Source organism: Neospora caninum, chromosome III (assembly GCF_000208865.1).
Source record: "Neospora caninum Liverpool complete genome, chromosome III".
Classification (NCBI taxonomy): domain Eukaryota; phylum Apicomplexa; class Conoidasida; order Eucoccidiorida; family Sarcocystidae; genus Neospora; species Neospora caninum.
The window spans coordinates 1865540-1875485 of NC_018388.1; the positions used below are offsets into that span (position 1 = coordinate 1865540).

A 9946-nucleotide genomic window follows, 5' to 3' on the forward strand; every position below is an offset into this window, starting at 1 on the left:
ATGAACCATAGCGAAAAGAGAAGAGCGGGAGGAGCTCTCGGTCTCGCGCAGCGGCTGCCATGGCGTGAAGGCAGGGAGGCTCTTGCTGTGCCTGTGTCCGAGAGACGCGCCGCGGCTGCCTCTGAGCACGCGGTCCCGCCATGGCAAACGGCATCGAACCCGTTGCTTGAGGAAGCGAGACGAGACGGCCCCGCTCGCTCCTCTCCTGACGCGTTTCGCGCGTCCCCGGTCGGCTCATCCTCGCCAGGGCGTTGCGCCTCGTCCTTGCGAGACACGAGAGCGCCTCGCGCTTTTCCCGCCCGCCTCGAGCGACTCTCTCCGCCTTTCTTGTTTCTTCTCCTTTGCCTCGTCCAGTGTCTCTCCTTCGCGGCCGTCGATGCACGCCTCGTGGTCATCTATCCGGACACGCTGGCCACTTACCCGCCCATCCTCGAGACGTACTTTGCGCCGTGGTCGGCAAACTTCACTTCGGTCTCGGGGCGATTGCGATACTTTGCCAAGACGTGCGATTTGGAGCACTACTTTTACCGTGACGTCTCCGAACTCGAGGCCGATCCAGCGTCGGTCTTCAAGGGACTCCACGCTCTCCACTTCTTCCAGCCCGACCGGGTCTCGACGTCCCTGTCGCGCCTCGCCCCCAGTGGCAGCTTGCGCGGCGACTCCCGCGGCGAGGACGCGGACCTCATGCGTGGAGCGTTTCGTCGCCTGCAGGAAACGTTCCTGCCTCAGACTCTGTCACTCCCGTGGGGGTGGATCAGCCCTCAAGAGACCGATCTGCCGCCTGCGCCAGGCCGGTCCGCAGCGGTGCGCGATCGCCAGGCACCGTGGGCAAGAAACACAACGGGGGAGGGCGTCTCCGCGGCGGATGGTGTGTCTGTGTCAGACAGCAGGCCCCGAGAAGAAGTCTCACCTTCCCAGGAACGGGAAGACTCTGTCGCCCGCGTCTCTCGTCCTCAATCTGATCGTAGACCTCCGGCTGAAAGACCCGGTGACACGGGGAAACGAGACGCACGTCCCTCAGCATTTTCCGGAGCAGACAGTCACACGTCCCACTCTCTCTCTCCTCCGTTTTCCTCTTCATCGGCCTGTCCAGGATGTGCGGAGAGAGAGCCGTCCGGGAAGGCTGCCGCGTTGATCTCTCAGTGGGCGCGTCCGGCGTTGTCTTTTCTTGGCGACGTGTCCACGTCCACGCCGCTGTCCTCTCACCTTCCTGCAGCTCACCACGTCCTCGCTCGACGCGGGGTCTTTTCCTGGGGGCCGCTGGACGACGCCGGTGTCGCGGAATCTCCCGCGCGCGCGGCGTCTCTTCCCTCCCATCCTGCGCTTCTTCTCGCGATGGATTCGAGCACGCCTTCGTTCCTGCTGCCTCAGAGCAGCCACCGGCCGCCTTCCGCGGCGCGAGCGACTGCGGAGAGGAAGATGTCTCAAAGACAGGCTGAAAGAGAAGAGAAGAGGCAGGGGGAAGGAGGAGAGCGTTCGCGCGTTTCTCCGCTCTGGGCGTCTCTCTTTGATGCGCTAGGCGGGTCTCCGTCGTCCTCCGATTCGCAGGTCAGTTCCGCTCCGGGAGGAGCGCCTGCGCTCGAGGTAGCGGCTTCCACGAGTGCGGCGCTTTCGCGAGGGCTCGCCTGGCTCTTTGGCCCTTCCTCGGCAGAGAGCGCTGCGGACGCGTCTGTCTCGAATCTGGAGACGCCCGCTGGGCGTTCGCTCTTTTCGTCTTCCGCCGCGCGCCCGCCCGTGCTGACGCAGGCGTCGCTCGACGTCCCCGAGGGCGGCGCTTCGCCGACCGCGTCAGAGTTTCCAGATTTCCCAGGGGCGACTGGAGAGGTAAACGCCGATCCGGCGTCGCCCGCGCCCTCGCCCGAAGGCGACACCGCGGTGCGCGTCGAGTTCGGCCAGGTGCTCTGGTTTTTCGATCAGTGCAACAACCCGGAGGACGTGGAGCGGCTCGTGCATGCAGCCAACATGAACGGGGTGGCGGCGCTGATCTTCACAAACACGACGTTTTCCAACTCCACGGAGAAGCAGTCTTCGCTGGCTTCTCGAGACTGGTGGAAGAAGCTGGTGACCTCGGCGCCCGGCGCCCCACAACCGCTCATGCCAGTCCTGTCTGTCTCCGACACGCGGCTGAGCCGAGAAATCAAAGAGCGCCTGCGAACAGGAGACACCGTCGAAGTCGACATCGACATGCTACCCGCCGACTACGTGAACTGCGCTGTCCTGCAACCCGTCAAGTGGGCGTCTCTTCTCTTCATTCCGCTCTGGGGCGCCGTCACACTCGTCTGGTACACGCTGTGCAACTACGTCCAAGCGTACGACGTGAGTCCTCTACACCGCCTGCTGCTGTTGCCGCCGCTCCTCAAAACCATGTTCATGGTGACGGCTTTCGGGTTCTACGCGCAGTGCCCCAACTACTTGGGCTCCTCCACCCAGTACATCATGATGGCGTACATGGGCCTCAACACAATCTTCAACACCATCTTCTACGGCGTTCTCCTCCTCCTCGCAAAGGGATTCATGGTCACGCGAGAAGCCTTCGGACGCAAAGAAAGCCTCTCTCTTGCCGTGCTGGTAAGTCCAGAGGTGAAAACGCCCATAACGAGGGGTGCGCGGGAGGCCGGGGAGGGGGGGGGGGGGGGAGAGGCGCGTGCAGGAAGGAGAGTCGCGGCAACGGCGCTAGCCGTCCCCAGCAGAGAGATACACCTGCCTTCAAACAAACGACTCTGCTGGCCCGTCCTCGCCACTCACAGTGCCCACACACACGTGTCGATTCAAATATGGGCGACACGTGCCAGGGACTCCGCAAGAGCACCCACATGTCAATATATGCACATCTTTTTGATTTTGTGCATGCACATGTATGTATACACACGTGTACATATATATATATATATATATATATATATATATGCATGTGTAGGCCTGCACACTTGTGCATCTGCACGCCCATGTAGGACTATGCACGGTCTCGCCCTTGGCCTGTTCAGTTTGACAGCGCGTCACTGAGGGTGTTTCCGTCCACGCCGTGTGTCGGCTGTATCTAGGTTTAGCCCCTCTATCCGTATGTACGTACACACATATACCTATATATATATATATATATGTATAGGCGGATGCAGCTGCGTATGTGTAACCACGCATATGTAAGCCTTTAGATGCGCTTCCAAAGTTAAGCAGGTCCACGGGAGGGTGATAGACGCACGCAGTGCGCGGCGTGTGGGGTTTTTTCCGATGCCAAAGGGTACGTTGTTTCGAACTCGGACTGGCAGCAGTCGTCCGCGTGATCTCATTTTCTCCGCACTCCCGCGCGTGTCTGCTCTGCAGGTTAGCTTAGTTTACATCGTAACGTCGGTCAACCAGGTTGAAGAGGCGGAGACCCTTCCCGCTCTTCTTCTCCTCTACGTGGCGCTCATGATAACGGTCCTCATGTCTGCGGCGCGCAACGTTCGGCACCTCGAGGTTCGTCTCGGGTTCGCTTTCTCTTTCCTCGCCTGGTGTCTCTCTCTTCGCCAGCTCCTCTTTATTCCTCTCTGTACCTATATGCACATGCATCTGTCTGTATCGATATACATGCATCTACATAAATACGAGATCTACAAAAAACATCTGGATATGTGTGTATATATACATCTATTGACATGTGTAGTGGGTTTTAATGACCCGCCTGAGCTGCGCTGTCCAGGGTTTTTTTTTCGGGATCCCCTCTGCGTTTTTTATTTCCTCTTTTGCTTACCCGTTTTCTGTCCCACTCACTCAGTTCGTGTCTTTTTTTCGTCTCTCGCTCGTTTGGCCGTCCGTTTGTGTTTCCGGTTCGATCTACGTCGCCCACGCCTCCGGTTTTGTCTTTTTTAGGCCGGTAATGCATGCGGTGTTCTGATTTTTTGTTCGCCCTGCAGCTCCGGTTGGCCTACGTCCGGCTAGTTCAAGTGCAAGACTGGGAAGAAGCACTGAATGTGAAGCTGAAGATGTTTCGGAGTCTCTACCGTTTCTCGACCGCCTTCTTTCTCCTCCAAATCATCCAGAAACTTTCTCTGTTTGAAGTTTTCGATCGCCAAGACCTCTCGGAAATCGCAGGCAGCGCACTGGAGTGGATCTTCTTCATCGGCGTGGCTGCCGTCTTCAGACCTCGAGAGGAAATTCGCTACTTCTCCCTCATGCAGGTGAACAAAAACAAAGTCAACATGCTTTCCGTACGATTCTTGTTGCTGCGAACGCATTGCTTCCAGAGCTGTCCGAAAACCCATCTGCAGCCCCACTTGCATGCACCCGGAAAGATAAAGGGTTTGCCGGATGAACTGAGAGCGACCGCGGACACAACTATCCACATACATGTCATTCGTTATAGATAGTTAAAGGTGTCCTGCATGCGTGGTCTTCTCAGTTGATGTGTACGTTTGTACGCTCACATGTCAATGTATGTACAGCTGTGTGTCTGCATGCGGAGACGCCGCTGTTGGGTGTTTTCGTTCAACGATTCAACGTTGTTGGTCCTGTGTTTTCATGGAAATTCCGTGTGGCCTTTTTGACTGATTTCCCCACCTTGAGTCTGCTTTGTTTCTTGTTTTTGTGGCTTCCTGGCGTGCATATTGCGGCGCCGTGGGGGCGTCCCTTCTCTTCTTCGTCTGTTCCCTTCCGTGTTTTCCTCCTGCACTGCGTATTGTCCGTTTTTTCCGGGAACAAACGTTCGGATCTTTCCTGTCTTCTCGTCGCCCCTCCCCCCCTGTTTCAGACGTGTCTCATCGGTGTACTCTCTTCCTTCCGCTTTCCGTTTTCAGCGTACTCCCGAGACGCACACAATCCTCCCCATGTATGCGGCGGGGCCGTACGTGGCCCGAGGCGCCGAAGGCGAGGATAGTCTGTTTGAAGGCGACTCGTCTGCGTCGCTGCTTCCCTCGGAGGCTAATCAGCCGCCACCAAGTGTATGGACGCGCTTGAAGGCGGCCTGTTGTAGCATCTTTGGCGGTCCCTCGCCTGGACTCGCCGGCGAGCGGGAGACTTTAAGGCGGAGTTCGGAGGACGGAGACGCTGACGGCGTGGCAGTTGACTCTCTTCCCTTTCGAGGTGGAGACGGAAGGCCACGCGGCGGCAGCCCCATTGTCATTCTGAATCCTGCGGCAGACGAAGAGGAACCGACTGGTTATTTATCGCTGCACAATCTCGCTGTCGGTACTCTGGTGCCCACGCCCAGGAAATACTCTCCAGACAGAAGTAAGCGGGGCCTTTTGGGGAAAAACGGGCGAGGCGACGGACAAATTTTCGCGTGTGACCCAGGACGAACAGGCCCTATAGAAAGATAGAGAGACGCACACAGTCCGCTGTCTGTCCGCGGGACTGTCTGTCAAGAAGAGAGCTGTGTATAGGCATGCTCGTAGGTTGCCTTCTTGCGACATCGCTGTGTTTCGGGCTCTTGATCTATGTCTCTCCGCCATTGCGTGAGGGCTTCTCCGTCTGCATGTTGGCGGCTGCCGCACTATAGCCGCATGCTTGTGGTTCGAGCATTTCTCGCGGGCCGTTTGCAGCTTCAACCGATTGACATCTAAGGCGCAAGGCCAATCGATACAGTGCGTGTCCGGTGGATAGAACGGTCTACATTTGACTCGGTTGGAGAGAAAACCAGCACTACTACTTGGGTGTGCGTTCTCGCCGACTGTCTGACTGCTTCACATAAGATCATCGGCGTTGCGCAGAGTAGTAGGTGACGGATTCCTTCCTTTTGTCTTTCGCTCTTCTCGTTTCGGTTTCGCTTACAGAAACAAGTCTGCTCAGCACCGCTTTGGGGCAAAACCCATTCGGAAGGGCGACCCGCCCCATCCCCTCTCAACAGAGTAGGGAGTTGCGGCCGCCTTCCCCGACTCCGAACGACAACTCGACGCCGCCGGAACCGAGCGCGGAGCCCCTTCCCTAAAAGCAGAGAGAGAGATCGCTGGAGAAGGAAACCAGCTTTGTAGAGTCTCACTGTCGCTTCTTTGTAAAACGAAAGGCTGACGTCGGCGGGGTGCGTGGACGAAAACGCATCGCAAATGGGGTGCGGGAAGGCCGGTCAGTGGAGAGGCGTTTCAAGGGCCCGCGAACACGGAGAAGCGGCGTTTTCGTTTTTTCGTCTTGGGTCTCAAGAAGACGCATGCTCGCAACCCTAATTTCACCAGCCCTTCCTGGGGCATCCTGTTCGGCTTTTCCGTTTCCGCCCACAGTGTTAGAAGGGGAGACAGTGAGCAGTGGGCTTTTTATGACGCAGCAGGTTCTTTTGTTTTCCGGGGACAAGGCGAATTTCAGAGAAACAGGTTCCAGAAAACCAGCCGAGAGCAGCAGAGGAACCGCCGTCTTTTTGGTAGAGTTTCGCTGGCACGCTCACGGCAGCTCACCCATATATATATATATATATGTATATATGTTTACATGTATATATGTATATATAGTGTATCTATATATATACATACAGTGTATCTCTCTCTCTGTATTGTACGCCTCGCTTCACTGGCTGGTTTATATGGTAGGTAGACGGGATACCGAGTTTTGCGACAGTACGCTTCGAAAGTTGAAATTTGGGGATGATGTTCACGTTTTCGTCTGGACACATTCGGACGTTACTGGGCCGCGCAACATGCTTTTTTACAGGGAAACTGTGCTCGTTCGTCGAGGGGAGGGCCTTTCCGTTCGTAACTCCACAGACTGCATGATTGTGCCGCAGTGTGCGTACTCTTGGGCCTCGAGAGAATGGAAGTCCGGAGGACTGAGACAAAGTAACAGCTCTAACCGGAAGATTCGCCTTCACCACTGTCCGTAGTAGCGCGTCACCAGAAGACAGCAGAACGGTGGACAGCGTTCCTGCGCCCTTGGCGGTGTAGCTCACACTTTAGTCTTTCTTGCTCTGCCGCACTTCCACAAAATACTTTTTTCAGTGTTGCACGCCACACGTGGCCCTGTGGGCGGGTCCCACAACGGTCAAAAACTCGACACACACAAACTCAGGGTTTCGACTCGCAACAGTTTTTTGCCGGGAGTGGTATTGCCATCGACTAGGGGGATTACCACTGACAAACCAATGGGCATCACGCCCCAGTTCCTGGCACTCAACTCGTCTTTTTTAGTTTCCGGCAACTAGATATCCGATTTTCTGGGTAAATCCGGCTCTTTAGCGCTCCCGGCAATATGGAGAAATGAGCTGCTAAGCCCTCTCGACCATCAAAAGACCCTCACAGCTGACGGTGTAAGACACTCTCTCATGTTCAGTGGAGCGGAGAACTTGTTCCTACAAAATGTATGAACGCAGTTTAGGGGACTTGAAATGGGTTTTTGAAAGCGACAAAAGCGTATTCGGAGTGTGTGTCGAGGACTGGCGTGAGACTGGAGGGTCAACCAGACGGGCGCTGCTGCCGGAAATGACCGGGCAGACCAGACAGAAACTCCCGTACCGGATCTGTGCAAGTGTACGTTATCTGTGCAATGCATCTAACAACCATGAGGAAACAAAAACCACTATCTCGCGCGTTTGAACCTTTGAGCCCACTCAGCCAGTCAAGTAGGACGCTCACTTCCGCTACAGAAGAAACGAGCTAGTGGATTGCCTGAGACGCTACACAGATATGATTTGTATAAGTTCGCGGGGCTCGATATGCCGATGCCCCGATGCCGTCGGAGATGGTTAGTTGTACTTTATAATGTGGAGACTGCCCTTGATTTACGAGCGAGTTCAGAGAGATTTACTGGGCGTACCGTGCACAGCGCTCAAACACGGGTCCGCTGTTGCGGCCGTAGATGCAACGCTTGCATCTGTCTTTCTAACGAGGCAAGCGGATGGTGCCGTGGTGTACAGCGATTATACAAAACTTGTACACCAGCAAAAAAAAAAACATGGACGGCGCAACAGCTTCGCCTGCCGGGGACTGGGCAACTTTCGAGCGCTTCGACGCCTTCTCTGGCTTTAGATCAGGAGGATCTGCATAGCCTCTACAGCCAGGCTGTTTGAGAACGGTCTCTCTCGTGCATCCACATCAAACAACGCGCGGCCTCTCGGATCTCTGCTCTTTGCAAGGGCGTGTACTAGCGACGAAATAGCGCGTCCTCGGACGCGCTTTTGACCTTTCCTTCGTGCTGTTCCGCCCCTGCCCCGTCGAGCAGTCGTTTTGCCTCATCCGCCAACCCCGTGCGTCGATACCAAAAAGATCAGCCGCTCCCCTTCCTCTGTTGTTCACCCGGAACCCGCTGGCTTGGTGAAAGTCTCAGTCCGGACTACCCGCCAGCGGGCTAGCTCTTGTACTTTAGATTTACCCTTTCGCTTAAATTTGCTTTATGTTGTTCGACAGACGACTGTAAAGGAAATTCAAAGACGAAATATGCCACCTTGAGCACTCCCCACGCTATATATTTAGTAGATCAACGCCTTCTGGATTGCGAGTTACGGTGCTCGTCCTTGTGGTGCACTCGTGTTTTTGGACTACAGAGACAGCACACGCTTTTCCTTGGCACACTGCAGGGGATCCCGCGCGAAAGCCGTATTTTCTGGACGATCGCATAAGTCGAGAGAGTCCGAAGCGCAGAAACGCGGCCTCTGGATTACGGTGTCCCTGCGTGCGTACACACTCGTGAAAAGGTGGCGTCGCGAATCTCGGTATCTTTTTCCGGTCGTGAACCCTGTTTGCTCTGACGGTTTTCCCCCCGCGATGCTGCTTTTTGAGTACTGAGATCTATTTTGAGTTCGAGGATATTTTATTTAAACGGCGCTTTCCCCCTCGCGGAATGAACTGTCTCACAACCGACGTTCGAGGAGTGTGCGCCACAGCGGAAGAAGCTGCGGAGAAAGCGTGAGGACTTTCTTGACTGTTCCAGCGACTGTTCCCGCGGTTTGTTCCTTGGCGAGACTGGACGACGAGCGCGCAGCAGCCCCGCCAGTAAGTCTCTCTCTCTAGGTAGTTGCTCCTTAGCCTTCCCACGCGGAGAGGTGATTCATCGACCGCGCTCTTTACGTGCGGGCCACGCATTTACAGGTTTCGCGCGTACTGGTGGTCATCACCTTTGAGCGGACGGTACGTTTTTTGCTGTGTGTCGCCTTATATTTTGACGGAAGCCTGGCAGTCACTAGCAATCGACGCTACCCTGTAATACAACCCCTGTCTTCGCCACAGCGTGGCGTGGTTTTGTATATAAAGCCTTTTCAACAGCGTTACGCCTCAGCAAAGTTGAGAGAGAGAGAGCACGAAAGGGCGGAAGAAGAGTGTAGAGTTGATTAAGCGGATTTTTCTCGTTTGCGTCTCCGTTTCTTGACCAAATTTTCCCCCTTTTCTTTCGGAGCAGATAGATCTTCAAAATGGAATAAAAAAGTGTTTGCGTCGATATTCCCTTCGTTTCGTCTTTCTGCCTTTCTCGTTTCCTTTTCTCACTCTGTTGTCGTGGGGGGGGCACATGAAAGAGAGGTTTTCTCACCGTTGAGGGGGAGAAAAACCTGGAATCTGTCGTCTCCGTTTCGTTTCGTTTTCCTCTGTACTGAACTTCTGTCGTGTTTTCAAGTCCTTTGAGCGAGATCTGTTTTTCTCATTTTTCTGTTTATCGTCTTCGCTTTTGCCGTGTCTGTCTCTCTCCATGTTTTCCTTTTCGGGTTAGGACCGCCCCCCGACCTCCGACGACCGAGAAAGACGAAGTTGGACGTTGGCGATTCATGCTGCGAACTTTTGTATCGTTTCGGCAGACGCTCCACCGGGCGGAGACGCCACGCCGCGTAGAGTTTCGCACGTCTCCCTGGAGAAGAGTGTTCCATTGGCACGGCAGTGTGGAATCGGACGGGCAAAGGAGAACCGCGCGTTTTGACGGCCGAGACCGAACCGCGGATATGTCACCCACAGCCTAACTTTTCGTTTCCGGTCGACTGGGGCAGCGCACGTGTGCGGAGCGGGGGGAATTGTTTGCCTGATCCAGAGGAGGGGAGAGGGAACGCAATGATTCGTCTTCTTCATCT

At 55.4% G+C, this 9946-nt stretch overlaps 1 protein-coding gene across 1 annotated transcript; it reads left to right on the forward strand.

Moving 5' to 3' along the window:
* On the forward strand, positions 1–5902 carry NCLIV_009200 (conserved hypothetical protein; the record flags this gene model as incomplete). Its single annotated transcript, XM_003880435.1, has 5 exons — positions 1–2568; positions 3322–3456; positions 3894–4157; positions 4773–5205; positions 5748–5902. The coding sequence occupies 5 exons, from the start codon at positions 1–3 to the stop codon at positions 5900–5902; spliced, it is 3555 nt and encodes a 1184-aa protein (XP_003880484.1).
* Positions 5903–9946: the final 4044 nt, after the last annotated feature.